A 17,581-nucleotide genomic window follows, 5' to 3' on the forward strand; every position below is an offset into this window, starting at 1 on the left:
TAGGCACTGTAGACAACCTGGAATAACAAGCTCTGAGCTCACTTCTTTACTGATCCCTGTCAGCCAGTAATTCCTAGAGAGTGTGTCAAGCCTGACTAGTATGCCACAAGAAATAAACAATAAAACATTCATATCAGGTTATAGTATCAACCTGCTGCAGAAGCTCAGCTGTGGTTTGCTGCTTTGGCCTTGCCAGTCTGCCATTGTCAGCCCAATCCTATGCATGTCTACTTAGAAGTAAGTCATATTATAGACAACGGGGCTTAGGCCCAGGTAGGTGTGCATAGGATTGCAGCCTGGGTATGACTGGATCACTCCTGCTGTAGAGATGCAGCAAACTTACCTGTCCTTTGAAGAGGACGCTTGCCGCCTTTATGCATGAGTCACTGTACTTGGTTTGCCTCTTTCTCTTCATTAGACACTTCCAGTACCATGACTCCCACAGAATCACAAACTGTGGAGGCTTTTGAGGGTAATTCTTCCCCTCACACACTCTGAAGTTAGCCTTTTTTTGGTGCAAGAATGAAGTGTGTCTGCAATTTTAATTCAGTGAAAAAGTTTGTTGTTACTGTCAGAATAAGGAATTTCTACAGATGTCATTTTTCATGCCACTTTAATACATTGAGAATAAATCACATCAATTTAATACAGTGTTAAAATAACACTCGGTTTTAAATTTTTGTCTGTTTTATTCTCAGCCTTGTATTAAAGTGGCATGAAAAAACAACACCTGTAGAAATGTGTATCATTCAGCTATTTTCTTCACATTTATATTAACATTGTTTTCTCAGTTATCTTTTACATTAGACAAATGTGTAAAATCAATGGAATCAAATATATGGGCTTTTCATGATCACCATGCGGATGAGGAAAATTTGCTTGCAAATGTTGTGGCGCTAAGAAGTCAGCTAAGGAAAACAGAACAAAGTTTACAAAACGTGGGAGAAGAGCTTTTCAGGTATGCATATGTTTGAAAGTAGAACTAACTTTGTTTATTTACTGATCTATTTGCACTTGTTTTATTTGTGTTCTGATTTTGATGTCTGTCAGAAGGAGTTTTGCAAAAATCAGTGGAGGTTCCTGTGTCTGTCTAAAATTTTCTTTGTTTTCTTCTAGCACCTGTGCACTTGATGATTTAGATGACAATATACATGACAATGAACGTGAGATTTTAACAATGGAAGATCTAGTTGATTCTAGTGAATTACAAAATTCTTCGGCTTATAGTACTGCTGGCAGACTGTCCTGGAAGAACAGAGATTCTACAAGGAAACCCAGAAATAATGTAACAATTGAAATATTGTTTAGTAGTTTGTATATAATACTTTTGTGCAATAAGGTTTATAATTCTGCTGATCGTAACAAAAAAAAATTAAAATGAGCTCACATCGGTTGATACTTGTGTCAAATATTGTCTTCTGTTTTCTAGTCTTTTTCACTATCATTGGATAAATGTATGGAAGAAGAAAATGAACTTCTAAGGGACAAATTGAACATGGTCCGAGAACAAAATGCGTCATTGACTTCCCAGAACCATCATCTCATGAATGAAGTTGAAACTATAAACTTTGAACTGAAACAGTCAAAAGCAAGAGTGGGTATTTTAATAAATTATATTTGTATTATTGCATGCCATATTGCTTATGATGATGCTACACTCTAAACATTCTTTTCTCTTATTGTGATGCACTGGAGTTCTTGGAGGGGGGGCAAAACGCTAAGATTTTTCAGGTATAGGGATGCCTGTGTAAAGCACTTCAGAGCCAGTAGCAGCTGTGATAGCCTTTGCTTTATACTGCATTTTGCCTCACCTCTCCAGGAATGCCAGTTGATATGTATTAGTAGTCATCCATTTATTAGAACACATTCATAATACCAAAGCATGAGGGCAGCAATTTTTAAACTGCATATTCTACAATAAACCTGTGGTACTGCAGAATTGTTAATCAAAACCACATTACACAAGAAAGGAGGACCATTCCACACAGTATCTGGGTATGGGATAGTTAAAACTTGGTGAGGAGCTGCAACAAGTCTTGGCTATCTGATAAGTGTTTATATGATACGCTTATTTATTCATGTATTACATGTTTAGGTCGGTGTTTAATTTTGGGTGAACATGTAATGTGTGAAGCAAACCTGATGGGTCAACTTTTAAACAATTTTGTTTTATGATATAGCTGGGTCTTTATGTAGTGTTGTTTTTCTTGCATATCACAATGGAATATACATTAATTAATTAAGATGTCTAGTCAGCCAGTCTAGGAGAAGTAACTTCATTATTTATTTATTTAAAAGTATTTATATCCTGCTTTCCCCCTCCCCATTAGGAGTTGCCCAAGGCAGCTTATATTGTCTTTTTTGACATATTAGTGGAACGCAAGTAAATGCTGGGGATAACTCTCTGGCTTTTTCATCTCCTCCTTCCCTGCACAGGGTAGTTGGTGTTTCTCTGTAAGGGGGGAAGGCACAGTTCTGCTTTAAAAGGCACCAGCAAGTGAAGTGGTGATGGTGACTCTTGGTCCTTCTGACTTTTCCTTCTCCTCACAAGACATTTTATGGGCATACTTTGAACACTTCCTTTTGACGGAGAGATGTACAAGTGTCCCCTCCTTTTAGGGTATTTTGAATTACCTGTGTGCCATATTTCAGCTTATTAGCTTAACCATTTCTGAGCCCCTGCTTGGGAGAGAGGGAGACTAATGCTAAAATGTTCAATTCTCAGATTTTTTCCTAACAATTGGGTGCCTTGAACTATGTGTATACCAAATTTCAGGGCTCTAGCTCATGCACACTATCAAAATTGTATCAGTCATAAGAACATAAGAAGTGCCCCTTTGGCTGATCCGAAGTCCCATCTAGTTCAGCTTCCTGTATCTCCTGTATCCCACCGGATGCCTCAGGAAGCACACAAGACAACAAGAGACCTGTATCCTGGTGCAACTCCTTTGCATCTGACATTCTGAGGTAGCCTACTTCTAAAACCAGGAGGTTACTCATACCTATTACGGCTTGTAACCTGTGATGAACTTTTCCTCCAGAAATTTGTACAGTCCCCTTTTAAAAGCATCTAGGCCAGATGCCATCACCCTGTCCTGTGGCATGGACTTCCACAGACTAACTACATGCTGGGTAAAGGAATATTCTCTTTTGTATGTTCTAGCTCTCCTGACGCTCAATTTTGGTCGGTGTCCCCTGGTTCTGGTGTTATGTGAGAGGGAAAAGAACATCCCTCTATCCATATCCTGCATAATTTTGTACGTCTTGATCATGTCCCCCTTCAGGCACCTTTTTTCTAGACTGAAAAAGGTGAGATCTACAGTCCAATAAAATAATATTGGGTAACTCTCAAGTGTGAAGGAACTACAGGAAAAACTATTAAAAACAGACTATTCTGATGTGTTAAGTATAATTGAATGTTTAAATTTAATGACTTGACAGGGTGAAGACTTTATTTTGTAGTCTAATAGCAATAACCAGTGAAACAAGTCTGCCGCGACTGAATTTTGAATGAGTGTGCACATGTGTGAGAGAGATCATGACATATAGAAATGTTAATAGATTCTCCCATAAATTCAGAGATTTATATTTCAGATCTCTTTTCTTGAATGTGCTTTGGGTGCACGTTCGGTCAGCATTCCAGTGTTAGAAGATCAGATAGAAAGTTTGGAAGCAGAAGTTGAAGCTCAGGATAATGTTCTCAGGTAGTGAATTCTTTGTTTTTTATTCCTCTTTGTAACTCATTTTCAGGGGAAATCTCAATTCACAACAATCTCACGTACACATGTGTTCCTTTCTATCACTGTGGAGAAGAAATGATGAGTGAATGGGGCTATATGATTTTTGTTTATACATTGTATCTCCTTTCTGATATGTTCATGTAAAAGTGGACAGTTTAGTTTGCTCATAATTTCTGATGGTGAGACAGAAAGATACAAGTTCAAGTTTATTAGGTTGATCAGCACATAAGCCATACACCTATTAATCTAAAATCTTGAGACAGAAAGATACAGCATGAGAGTTGTACCAAATGAGATTCATCTCTTGAAAGTAACATGTGTACAGACCCACATTGTTGATGCTGTTTTTCAAATGTTTCAATTTGAAAAAAAATATTCCTGTTGAAATAGGTGTTATTTTGATCCTAAATGGAACGAAGCCCCTTAATTTCAATGGTATTTACTTTCAGCTCAATGTGTATAAGTTCATAGTGTTACACATGCAATCGTGGTCTTTGCAGGTCTCATTGCAGGTCTCACAGTTTTTTTCCAAAGTATCTTATTTTGATCTTTAATTTTGATCTTTAATTAATTTGGGTTTTTGGAGACCATACTATGCATCAGGTTTTTTGTGCCTTTATTAATATATGACAGTGGAAACACATGTTAGGGACAGGAGTTTGCGTGGGTTCCTGCAAAACGTGGGTCTTTCCCTTCTAGCCAATGTTAAAGCTGCACAATTTCTGCTGATGTGTTAGCATTAAAGAGACATGATACAAGCTGTTCCTTTGCACGAGCAGTAGTAACACACAACGGATCCTATGCTGTGTTGTTCTGATTTAATTTTTTGGACTTTTATTGTTTCTTTCTGAGTAGATTGAATGAGAAATGATTTGTAGTTGTCTAGCTTTGAGCAGAATACCTAGTACAACTATTTATTTATTTATTTAGCCAAATAAAAAAATAGTCGTACTAGGTATTTTGCTTGGACTTGGAGTGGCTAACAAGATGCTGATAATTCTACCCCATCCGTTCCTATCCATAGTCCCAGAAAGCAAATTTGAATAAAAAATGTCTTGCACATCTGCAGTGGTATATCAAGGATGGTGCAATTTGCTCCGTGTGCAGGCAATAAGGGGGTGCAGTGCCTTCTGGCTGATGTGGGAGCTGATGCTCTCTCCACCTGCAAGAGGGTCAGAGGAGCTTCTCTCTACCTCTGCAGTCCTCCTTTTGCTGTTTTGTCTAGACTGGCAATGTGAAGGTAGGTAATCAAGGCAAGGTGGAACCCCTCCTCTCTCTCTGGAGGAGGGTTTAGCTATCTTCCCTGTGCACCTGGCTTCTTCCTCAGGGGCAAGAAGCAGAAAAGATGCACGCCCCAACCACTTACAGGCACAATGGTAAGCAGTGGGGCATTGTTCTTTCTCTTGTCCCCTCCCCCATCTTCTGTCACTAACATCTGTCTTCTCCAGGTGTCAAATACGCTAGGTATGCCGCTGCACACCAGATCTACAGAATATTAGGCTGGCATCTTCTTTTAGATTGCTTTGCTGAAGGAAAGTGCTCTTCACTAACTTGTGTTCTTAATGGGATACTTGATAATTTAAAAAAATCAAACATCAAAGAACAACATGCATGATACTTGTTGTTCTAATAAGCTGTTTTCTAATAATAATAATAATTTATTTTATAATTTTAGAGATGCAGAAGATAAATTAGAGCAAAGCCAGAAATCAGTAATGGAAAAAGAATATGTTTTGCAGAAGTTCAAGGAGGAATATAAAAAAATGAAACTTGACTTAATTGAACAAAGCAAGCAAGGAAAGAGGTGACACATTACATAATTTTCATTTGGAAAACTTGATGGCACATACCTTGATACAAAATAGTTGCTTTAGAATGCATTGTGTATGTTGTTGAACAAAAATGTGTTTTGAATAAAATCAATTTAATCAATCAATTATTCAATTCTATTGAAATTGGGGTTGTCTTCTAAATTCACTTAGTCATGACTAAAGTCCAGTCAGACCAGCATTAGCATTTTCCACAGGATTGCTGCGCTTTTGGTTGCAAAGCCCAAGTGTTTTCCTTATCCTTAAGTGTTTTCCCACAGAATAAGTCACATGCATTTTTCACTTACAAGCAGTGAATCTTCAGTGTGGGTTTTGAAAGTGTGGTTGCAAAACTCATGGGATTGTTGGAGTCCTTGGACTGAGATAGTGCCCTAGAGTGGCTACCAGCAGAGCCCTCCTTAGCCACAGCTCACCCTTTCCCCCTTATAGTAAGCCAACTTTCTTGGTTAAAGAACACAACTGGACAAGGAGAAAAAACTTCCCTGATAATGTTGGAGCAGTGAATCATATAGTGTCACTGTGTGTATGAATGTGAGCCCTTAAGAACATGCAGAGATTGTATGCAAGGAGTGGGTCCCCTGTTTGTTTCAGCTCTGTAAACTTGTCATTTACATGCACAGACCCGTTGCCTCAATAGAAATGAATCTGAGGTCTGCCTTTTTGAAGGAACTCCTAATTAAGGTAGTCCTCAGTGCTTGGGTGGAAAGAATAGCTTCTGGTATTTTAGATTTGTATACACTTCAGCTTTTGCTGTAGTAGTTGAATTACAAAATGATCTGAAAACAAATGGCTGAAGAAACAAAATGCACACATCTGCTTATTGTACTGCTGCAGTGTTTCAGTGAAAAATGATATACTGTACCTGTTCACGATTTGTGCACTGAAACTGGAGGATACTGGTGTGCTTCGTGCCGTATTCAGAACGTTGAACTCTCACCATAAATAAATGTTACTGTGTACTCTTTGCATAATACTTCAAAACAGATAGTAAATAGTAATAAACTATTCTGTATTATTGTGCTTAAAGCTTAGATATTGTGAGAATAACCATTACTGTGCTTGATCAGTTTAAAACTAAGAACCTCCTTTCATTTCAAGAACTGAACAGCAAAGGAATGAAGCTCTGCATAATGCTGAAGAACTAACAAGGACCTTTAAAAAATACAAAATGAAAATAACTGAGAAACTGGAAAAGGTAGAATTTGATTTCAAGTTATTGATCATTTTAATAGAATACTGGCTATATCTGAGATCCATAGTCTTGTTTTATCACCACATCCATGGTCATACTTTATTGCTACTTTTTTCCTAGCTCTGCTCCTGTGCCATTAACTGCATTCTGACCAAAGAAAATTTCACACCAAAGAGAGCTTAACGATGCATTTTGATAAAGGCATAAAAGCGGTTAGGAAATAAAAGGCATCTCTAGCTAAAATTGTTCATTCAGCCATTCCTCATGGCTGCTTCAGAGGCAGAAGTGAAACAGCAAAGCCTCCTCTGCCAGCCTCACTAGGTTCAACTTCAGTTTGTCTTTTTGTCTCCCAGAATTGTTTTTATTGGTAACCATGTACGAGCAGACCTGCAATCAGGGGTAGTTGTTGGTTGGATGAACTAGAAGTTATTAGTGCAGTTTAGGGCAGTAATGACTGTCATTCCAGAGAGGGCCAGTCAAGGTGGTAGGTTAGGCCGATAAGAGGTCAGTTCCCAAAGGCAAAAACTATAGCTCAGACAGGCCAAAGGAAATGGACCTGACAACCTGCCTACTTGTATGGGATTGAAAGAATCTGTAGAACTTCTCTGGCAGACAAATTGTTCAGACTAGGGAATCAACTTTATAAGGATGGGCCTCTCTTGACTCACAAGAGCACCTAGTCTGGATTGCTTGATGAGCAGTAGTACACCTTTCAGACCATAATCTAGCAAGCACTGTGCCTGTGGTTCATTCTGCCTTTTTACAATGAATACAAGCTAGTTTAAAAACTATGAAGATTGATACTGAGACCAAATGCTTTCTTTAACCTGATTGTTTATAAATTTTGGAGATGAGACCATCTGGTGTCTGCTTCTTGGCACTTTCATGACTAGATCTTAAGTTTCAGAAAGGCATTGAGTGTTTTGAAGCAAGTTGAAGCACTAATGTTTCTCACATGTGTCAGAGCAGAAGCTAACCACATATTCTGCTGTACATGCAGAAAGCAATAGATAGCATGTGAGCCATTTTCATTGTAGACAATGGGTTGCAGTACATAATTCAAATGTGCGGTTTGTCCTCCATTCTGATAGAATCAATCCTGAAAAACGCTCTCTTTCCATTCTCAAACCTCTCTATCACTAAGTGCTATACTAGTTATATAAAAGGATAGGAAAGTATAAATTGGGAGCATCAGGACTGAATGTTTGAGGATTCTCAAAAGTTCGATTTGACACTGCAATCCTGTACGTACCTGAAACTAAACCACATTGAACATGGTGCAGCTGTGATCTCAGTAAACATTTGTAGGATTGCTCTATAAATTTTTCTATGTTGCCGCAGATTAATTATTGCTAACAAAGTCTACTTTTTGTTCAGGTGCAGAAGGAGGGACAAATTTTAGAGACAAATTTGACTAACTGTGTAAAAGAAAAGGAAAAGTTGCGTGCACAGTGTGATTCCTATAGATGTGAACTTGAAGACATGAAGGAACAACTGAGGTAAAATGTTTGCTTACTTTGTTGCTTCTTCCTCTGTATAGATACTTAGACCATGAAGTACTTTGACTTGGGTTAATGGCCGATGCATGTGATTATGTGACCAGCTCGGTCCAAGTTACAATTGATGGAGCAGCAAAATCCATCAGTGTGGAAGGGATTTTTACACATACACTATCACAAAATAGGAGTTTGGAGGGAGGGAATCACTGATGACACCGAAGTCAAATGACTGTTCTGTCCACCATCAGATTTAATGTGTATTTTGACTATGGGTCAGCAGGCTCCCACAGTTCTATTCTGCCAATATTCCTCTGTTCTGATTTTCCCTGAGTTCCATTCTGCTTGTTTTTGGTAGAAATTCTGGGTTTTGGAATTTCAAAAATGGATTATATGATGTACCCTCACACCAGCATAACGCAAAACCCTAACCTATTTACCTATAATAATAAAACATCAGTCTGGTGCAGAACAATTGCAATCCTGTGGGAAGAAAAAAAAATCAAAACCTTGAATTTGGGGGTGCCATGCTACTTTTTAAAATTTGGAATAGCCCCTGGAAGCAATAACATCAACCGCTGAGAGCTCCAGTTCATTGTCCTTCCTCCACACTTCGGTTAATTCTTCATGGCTTATTTCATTGTTGTTGTGTAAGATACACTTTTGCTTTTTGTTATTATGCAGTACAAATGTTAACAATTATAATTTTTATAACAATTCATATTATGTTGGTGATCATTTAATACAGAGCTGCTTGATCCCCGGCCCAGAGGCCAGATCCGGGGTTTGGCTGAACCCATCCACCTGGTGAGTGGACCATTCCGTTCCACCCCTGTGTGGCTTGTCGTTTGAGTAGGCTTGTCCACCATTATGCTCTGGGCTGTTTATGCAGCCTTCTAGGATGCTGGGCAACAGACGCAACTACCCAGAGCATCCTGGTGGCCTGGTCTACTTAACAATCTGCGTGGGGGTGGAATGGAAAGCTGCAGTCCAGGCAGGGACTGCATTCCAAGTGCACGGGGGCCACAAGTTTGGGCATTGCTGATTTAATAATTGGAAGAGGCTTCCTGCAGAGTTGCATTTGCTTTCATACAAATTAATACTTTTAAAAAACTAGATCTAAAAAAAAAACTTCTGTTTTAAATGTTTAAACAAAGCATGCTTTCTGAAAATACCAATCCAGAACCACAGATTCCAACCTTGATTAGTCCTGTTCCAGTAAATGTATCTGGAAAAGCAGCATTTTAGAATCTGGGAAGGAATCTGGCAGGTGCAGATTCTATAAGCATCCCTGATTTGCTCCATGAACTGGAGCCCTCAGTGGCTGACATTGTTGCTTCTAGGAGCTATTTTAAAAAGCAGCACAGCTCCCCAAACTCAGGATTTTTTCTTTTCTTCCCACAGGATTGCAGTTGCACTGCACCAGACTGGTGGTTTTTAAAAAAATATATATTTGGGGGAAATAGGTCATTTTTTGCTGCATCAGCCTTGAGTGCAAATTAGTGCAAGTAATGGAGTTGAAAAGTATGTGCAACTTTGGGTTAGTAATTAGTCCTGCTCTTATGATGAAATAGCTTATAAGTCATCTCTCGTTATTCACTGGGGTTCTGTTCCGGAATTCCTAGTGGATAAAAAAAATCAGTGGATAATTAAACGGTGGAAAAATAGATTTAGGGACCCACTTCCAGGTTTCTTGTGCCTCCATTGCTTCTAATGGAATAAGGTCTTGCCTCAACATCTGCAGAGGTTTGATTCTGGGACTCTCTGCTGATACCATAAATTGTTAAATAGCAGTTTAAAAAAGCAGTTTAAAAAAATAAAAAGTGCGTCCCTTTACAATTGTGATTTAAAAACAGCTTTTCTTACTGTTGTAGAGAGGCAGTCAGCCATTAGAAATGCACATCCTGCCTTTCCCTGGCTCAGCTGAATAATGGAATGATTGCTTCCATGACTATCTCTCTGCAACAGTAAGAAAAGCAGTTTTTTAAAACTGCATTTTTAAAGAGATGCATTTTTCCCCTTCTCCAGGGATCTGCACATTCCTTCTCATTTGCAGTGGCCATTTGTGTTGAGTCAAATCTGTGTATAAAAAATCCATGTATAACAAGGTGGAACCTGTACAGTAATTGTATTGTTTTATGAAAATTACACACACACGCACACACACACAAAAATCTAGCTAATTTTAACTTTGAGAAAAGACAAGGATAGGATGGGACAGTAAAAAAAATCTTGCAGGTCTTGAAAAGTTTTGCTGACTCTTTGTTTTGGATTTTTTTTAGACAATTACTTGAAGAGAATTCCACTGGAAAAGGAAACTTAAAGCGTATGGAAGCCAGAAGCTCAGAAATGGAATTGCAGTTAAAACATTCTCAGCAGAAGATCCAGACTCTTGAAACAAAACTTTGGGACCAAGACACAGTAATTGAAGAGAAAAATGGTCTTGTAAAACAAAATGCTGACTTGAAAGCTCTTATTGCAAAGCAAAACAATCACCTGAAATTGTATAATCAAGAAATTGAGAATTCAAGATTTGAATTGAATGCCTTAGAAAATATTATTTCCCAATTGTCTCACAGTTCATCAGAAGTGGTATGATAATCCCTTTAACACCTTTGTACTTTCAGCAGGCTGATGAATATTCATTGCATTGAATGTTGCTGAGTACCTACTGCACTGTGCTAAAAACTTGTTTATATTAATGGTCCTGTTATTCACAATGGAGTTTGTATTGTGATAGTGCTCAGTAAATTGTATCCTTAAGGATCATTTCAAGCATTATAAACCTTTTACAACCTGTCTGTATGGGAACTTGTACTTTGTTTTTTTTCTGTTGGTTATGTGTGCTGGGAAGTTCTACTTGGCCATTGCCCTGTCTTGGTATAGGCTTCAGTTTCTTCCTCGAGATATCTAACATGATGGTTGCTGGCTATACCTTAAACAAGCTTTAAACTCTTTAAGGCTATACCTTAAACACTCTTTAAATGCTCTTTATACTTTAAATAAATGACTCTTCCCATTGCCCTTACCTGAAAAGTGTACCTCAAAGGCAAAAATTCAACTGTCCTTTTTGGTTAGCATTGCGTAAGGAAGCCATGTATGTATTTTGCAGTTGAGACCAAAAGAGTATGTGCATGTGTGTGGATGAGTAACCCTTGTATGTCACATTGCATACCTCTTTTGAAACATCCCTCAGATTCCCTAGAGTTGAAAAGCAGCTTACAGTGTGTTGGGAGCAAGTGATGGTCAAGGAAGAGAAACTTCAGTTAATGATTGGACTTTCATGCCCACCTCACAGTCACTCTATGCAGTGCCGAGAAGTACTTGTAAATCCTGTTGATTTCAATGGAAGAGTTAAGCGTGTCCATAATGTTCTCCTGTTGAAAGCAGAATTTAAAACTGGTTCATTTTGCTGCATATTGAGAAATTGCCCATTAAAATTTCTCAAAGATCATTTGTAGCATAAACAAATCTTTACACGTTTTTTCTTAATTTACAGTTTAATCATCCTGAAAAATCATGTGCTTCTTACTGTCAATCAAGTGGATCCGTGATAGGAGAGCTAAGGTATCTTTTTTTCAAGCTACTGTAGATGATGTAAATGTACTGTCAATGACAAAAAGGAACATGCAGTTATTCTACAATCTAGTTTTTTTCCTAGTCTAAAACTGAAGATAAAAGAAGCAAAGATTCAGAAACTTCAGGCAGAACTTATGGCCAATAAGATGGCACCAGATCTCTCTGATGGATGTGAGTCACAAGAATCCAATGGATTGCACTGTCTAGAAACTGAACCAGTAAAACTGACTGGTAATCAAACAGGTATGCATTCAGACATATAGCATACCTTAAAATGTATTGTAGCTTCAGACATGAATATCTGCTTCCTCCAAAATAGTTCATAAGAAACCTGGAAGTAATTGGGTCAAGCTGAGCAGTTGGATGATTACTAAATACGATAATAGAAGAATACAAATTACACTTCTGATATTTGTCTCTTCTTGGGAAGCAATTCCCCCAATGAGCATACAAGTAAACTAATTTAAGATTGAGGTATGCTACAATCCTATGCCCAAATGGCACAGGTGTTCAGGCAAATTTCTGGTTTAAAAATACTTTAGAGCAGTGTTTCTCAACCAGTGGTACAGGTACTACCAGTGGTACTTGAGATGGTGGCTGGTGGTACTTTCATGACCCCTGGTCTCCTGTCACCCAGCAGTGAGACCAGGAACACGACACAACAAACAGCAGTAGGAGGCTTGGCTCAGCAGGCAGAGCTCCAAGCATGCTTTTCCACCAGCTTACTGGTGTTTGTTGCATTGCATCTGGCCTCCCAACCTCCCTACTTCCAATAGTACCACCAGTACTTCTGGTGGTACTTCCATGTGAAGTGGTACAGCAGAGGACAATCCTTGAGAAACACTGATTTAGAGTAGAAATGCCCAATTAGAAACATACAGGACTTAATTAGCCCATTAGGTTATTTTATTTGGTTGCTTTCAGTCACTCTGTTACCACATTCTGCAGATGCTGAGAATTTTCTGTTAAAGATTCTTCACTGTGCTCGCAGAACTGCAGGATTCCCTCCAGGGCTTCCCTGGGCCTCCCAGTGCCTTATAAAGTATTAAAAACATCACTTCTGGTTTTACAAAAAACTGGAAGTCGCTTTTTTTTGCCTTTTAGGCCATTCTGAGATCCACAGTATCTACAGGTGGCTGTGCCTGGCTTCTGCAGGCTTCAGAAGACCCTCCAGAGGCGAGTGGAGTTCAGCTTCCCTTGCCTCCAGAGGGGGTGTCTGGGGGGGGGGCCCTGTGGATCCCATCTGTGGTTAAGTGAAACTGTAGATATGGGATCCATGGATACTGGGGCCCCCTGTATATGCCCCAAGTACATGTTGTGCCAGTAAAAATGCTAATTAAGAAGTTTGTCTTCATACAATTTCCAAGTTTGTAATCAGTAAGTTTGGACACTCATCTTTTCTTTTTCTTTTTTTTTTTGTAAGAGAGAAAATGGCAGCAATTGGAATTTATCAGTAAACAATTTGAAAAGGAGAAACAAAGATTAATTAGACAACTAGAAGACCTGCGTTCAAAACTGCAAAAATCTGAAGATGAGAACTCTTCTTTAAAGGAGAACATGACCCAGAGAACGATTCAGTTCCAAGCAATACAGAAAGAATTATTGGAGAAAGCTGCAAAGTCTAGTACCTTGGAGAGAGAGGTAAGTAGGCACTAAGAAGTCTGTATTCTTAGGAGCTATCTAGTTTGATTAGTTAATTGCATAAATATACAAATACTGTAGGTAGCTAGGTTGATTCATTAAGGAGGAAGAAAGGCCCAATACCGAAACTGGGTAATAAATTGTCTCTGCCTCACAAGTGGCCTGTGTGTTCTGGTCAATGCTGAAGATGGCTCCAAGTAATGGCTAAATTTTTATATTCCTTTCAAATGGGATTATAGTCATTTTTAATGTCTTTTGTTCCAGTAGCGCTTGGTGCAAATTGAGATCAGTCATTGATGCAAACTGAAATCTAAGAGTATAATTAAATTCTATTATATCCTACTTCAGCAGTTCCCAAACTTACTGTGGTCACAGTGCCACTCTTGCATGATGGTCTCAGCTCTCCCAGGTACCACCATCTTGGATCATGTGAGATCTTGTGCAATGCAAGATGGCGGCACCTAGAAGAGCTGGGAAGAAGAGGCAGCCAAGGACATCCTGCAGCATCCCTGTGAGTTTGCTGCAGAGCCTTCAGGCGCCACAGTGCAGTTTGGGAACCACTGCCCTAATTGATCTTTTGCCTTCCCCTTTGATTGCTTAATTCCTAGACTGATGGAGAAATCTGGAGGACTGGAAAGTCGACTCAGCATTTTGTGTTTTAATTGGCTGTAATAAAGATATTACCCTACTCTTTCTTTTGCATAAAACTTACCTTAGTTTTGAAAGGTCACACAGATGCCTGTTAGATGTTACAGGTATTTTTCCAATGAGAACTGAGAAAAGAGTCTGTGTGGGGGTGGTGATGGCAGTGGAGATAATTTTTGCTTCAGGCAGAACAGCTGCCCGATGCTCATTAAAAAAAAAAAAAAGTATATGGACATTGTGCAACAAAATGACAAAAGAGAGGGATTGGGTGCCTTGTGAACGTTTGCCACTTTTTTGTTTTGTGGGTTTGCATGACCACTCCTATACTTGAGCAGTTAACATGGAAATACACTTGGAGGGAAAAAAATTTTAAGTGTGGATAAGACAAGTTGTTCTGCTTATCATTACTGACATCTTAGACTCTGAGAGCTTATGAGATGTTCGTGCAACCACTGTCAGCATAAGCCATGTTCTCTTCAACCCCTATATTCAAACTGTATGTGTGTTTGTAGATAGCAAGGAAATCCTCTCAGCTTTCAGTTCTTGAAAAACATTTAGAAGAAAAGACAGTTGGTTATACAACTGCTGCTGCAAGAAATGCTCAGCTGGAGCAGGAACTGCTGGTAAGATTCTTGCTGCCTATTCAGAGTAACTGGGGATGAAGGATGGTAAATGCACATTTCTGATGTTACATTATTTATACTAACAAACTTTAGTGTATCCCAAAAGTACAGATATGTCACGTTTAAAATTTAAATGGTTTTCTGTAAAATATTTGCTTATAATTTGGCAGAATATGAATTTGTATTCCCAAAAACAAAGCAGTGATTTCCCTCAATTTATTGATATATAGAACATTGAATTGTTAAAAATCCATAATAGAAGGATCCAATATTTCTATAGATTTCAAGAAAGAAAATAAAGCGCAAAATATACAATGTCTGCTTCTAAACCTCTCTGTTTTTAAACGTATATTTTCAAAACAGTGAGGGTGTCAGGAAGAAGGAAGAAGGATGCCTGGTACCCACAAACTATGATGATGATGAGAGCCGCATTATGTTCACTTATTTTCTAACTGTAGTTTGGCTTGTGTGGTTGTTTTCTAGGAATTGAATTCTAAGCTTCATAACTTGGAAAGAAACCTCAGTGAGAAGCATGATAACTTCACTGTGGTGCTAGAAAAAGCACAGCTAATTCATCTTGAGCAACATAAGGAGATGGAAACACAGATTGAGTTAGTAAGTTTTTAACATGTATGATGTGAATCACCTTATAGGACTATCTCAAGTATAATTTTTTACAGTTCTTAAGAGTCCATTCCTGAGCTCTGTGCACCATCACAAACATGCTGTAAAAGCACGTTTGTGAGAGTTAGTGCTGGAATTAGTGTAGTTAGCCCAGCGCAAACGGGAGGCCACCGGGACTGCTGTGCAATGGAGAGGTGAGTGGGGGTGTGGGGAGAGGTGGGGAGGAAGCATTCCAGGAAGGGTGGGGAGGAGGCGTACCAGGCGAGGGAGTGGGGCAGAAGGAGGGCGGGACCGACAGAGCTCAGCTCCACTGGCTCCAGAACTGTCGCAGAATTGAGTAACCCCATTGTGGGACTACTTTCCTTACTCAGAAAGTGGGAAAAATGTCCCCTTTCCCACGGAGCCTGCAATAGCTGGCTGCCTGCACTCGGGGTGCTTCGGCAGCCATTTTTGGCGCTGTGGCAGCCCTGCACACAGGCAGCTCAGGATTGGGCTTTCAAATCTTTGTTTCATCTCTAACAATTAGGAAAAGCAGTATCTCTGCCATAGTCTTCTTGGGTTCAGTTCAGACATGAAAGCATTTGTATATGTGGACACTTGAAATGCAAGTGGAGCTACATCACATGGCAAGCTGTCTGTGGGAGTCTGTGTCCTATATGGCTGTATGGTCACATTATTGCAATAATCTCAAATAAAGGACTATGAGGAAATAAATAGAACCATACCATTGTGTATGAGGCTGTCCCAACTAGTTGGCTTGTATGTATGAATGGAAACTTGGAGCATTTCTTTCTTTCTTCTAGTTCCTAGAAGAATCCTAACATAGTATAACTATAGTAATCCCAAGCAGACTTTGGTTTTCCTCATAATATAGTACAGTACACTGAATTTAGGAATTGTTCATATTGCTGAGCCTGGGCCTGTGGAATGTACACAGTCATTTTAAGATTGTGGCATTTGTAGTAATTAAACTTTCATCCTGTTTTTTGAAAGATTAGATGTTCAGGGGATCCATTATTGTAACTGAATAATGGCAGCTATGTTTATCATTGTTTTAAAAAATGCGTGTGAGATACTGTGGGATCCTGTGAAGTACTGTGGGACAATAAAATTTCTTTTTATATAGCTTCAGTCTCAACTAGAAACTAAAAACCAGCAATTCATGGAACAAGAGAAGACGATGTCCATTTTACAACAAGATATTTTCTATAAACAGCACCAGATTGAATCCCTGGATCGACTGCTAATAGAAAGCAAAGAGGTAACATTGATTCTTAGAGTGCTGCTTGCAAGGCATATGGCTTTACATCATTGTAAGATTGTTGTAATGCCAGGAAGTGCTGCTGGCAGACTGGTGCTTGCCTATGGGCAGCAGCATCTCAAAATTTCTTTGGGAAGGAACAATCTGGCATCCATTAATCAGTAGTAGATTTCATGCTTCATATGCAGAAGGCTCAATGCCTGCCATTTTCAGTGTTAAGTATCTTGGGTAGCTAGACTGCGAAGGACTTCTACCTGATGCTTTGAAGAACAACTAGATAGTGGTCTAGATAGGCACTGTGACCTTATGATGAAAGGGCGAAAGGACCTCACAGATGCAACTGGAAGAGTCTTCCCTTCTTATCCAGGAGATGCTCTGAGGCACAGCCTCCCCAGGCCTTAGAAGTCCTCCTGGAGGCCTCTGAAAGGCATTTTGGTTTTCGAAAACTAGAACTGCCTTTTGGAGGCCTCCAGGAGGCCTTCTGAAGTTCAGGGAGGCTGCGCACTGCCTCCCCATACCTTTCTGCATCCATGGATATTGGTATCAGTGGTGGGGGGGTGGTCCAGGAACGGATACTGCAGATGTTGAGGCCCCACTGTATTTACTTTGTGTTATCTACTTAAATATGCCTGTCTATCCTTCTGAGGGCTTATACTCTTCTTGCTTTATAATAAACTTTTAAAAATGTATTTGCATTGGATTGATTGCTTGAACGAGGGGAACACACATAACTAGCTAAATTCATGACTAGACCATTTAGACACATTACCAAAAGTAGCATTTAAGGAGGAGGATTCCTCTTCCATTCTCAGCGTGCTCTGCTTAGCCTGTTTGTTCTGGAGAAGTGGGTGCCTAGTGTGTTTTGAAGAAGGGGATGTGCAGGAACTAGCAGACAACAGAGTGGCATGAAATTTCTCTCGCTTCCCCTCTTCTTGCCTATCCAGCTTTAAA

General features: G+C 39.3%; 1 protein-coding gene across 2 annotated transcripts in view; it reads left to right on the forward strand.

The window, feature by feature from the left end:
• The first annotated feature begins 794 nt into the window (after positions 1 to 794).
• Positions 795 to 17,581, forward strand: part of CCDC18 (coiled-coil domain containing 18) — a 38,488-nt gene continuing 21,701 nt past the window's right edge. The window contains exons 1-14 of one of the 2 annotated variants that reach the window (XM_066624180.1): positions 795 to 958; positions 1,117 to 1,285; positions 1,430 to 1,594; positions 3,595 to 3,704; positions 5,416 to 5,544; positions 6,668 to 6,764; positions 8,139 to 8,260; positions 10,540 to 10,849; positions 11,757 to 11,824; positions 11,907 to 12,079; positions 13,260 to 13,477; positions 14,635 to 14,745; positions 15,229 to 15,360; positions 16,496 to 16,630. In XM_066624180.1, the coding sequence (XP_066480277.1) occupies positions 825 to 958; positions 1,117 to 1,285; positions 1,430 to 1,594; positions 3,595 to 3,704; positions 5,416 to 5,544; positions 6,668 to 6,764; positions 8,139 to 8,260; positions 10,540 to 10,849; positions 11,757 to 11,824; positions 11,907 to 12,079; positions 13,260 to 13,477; positions 14,635 to 14,745; positions 15,229 to 15,360; positions 16,496 to 16,630 (2,073 nt within the window). In that variant the 5' untranslated portion in view covers positions 795 to 824. The remainder of the gene's footprint in view (positions 959 to 1,116; positions 1,286 to 1,429; positions 1,595 to 3,594; positions 3,705 to 5,415; positions 5,545 to 6,667; positions 6,765 to 8,138; positions 8,261 to 10,539; positions 10,850 to 11,756; positions 11,825 to 11,906; positions 12,080 to 13,259; positions 13,478 to 14,634; positions 14,746 to 15,228; positions 15,361 to 16,495; positions 16,631 to 17,581) is intronic. The other variant, XM_066624179.1, reaches the window with a different exon arrangement.

Source organism: Tiliqua scincoides, chromosome 4 (genome assembly GCF_035046505.1).
Source record: "Tiliqua scincoides isolate rTilSci1 chromosome 4, rTilSci1.hap2, whole genome shotgun sequence".
In the NCBI taxonomy this organism is placed as follows: domain Eukaryota; kingdom Metazoa; phylum Chordata; class Lepidosauria; order Squamata; family Scincidae; genus Tiliqua; species Tiliqua scincoides.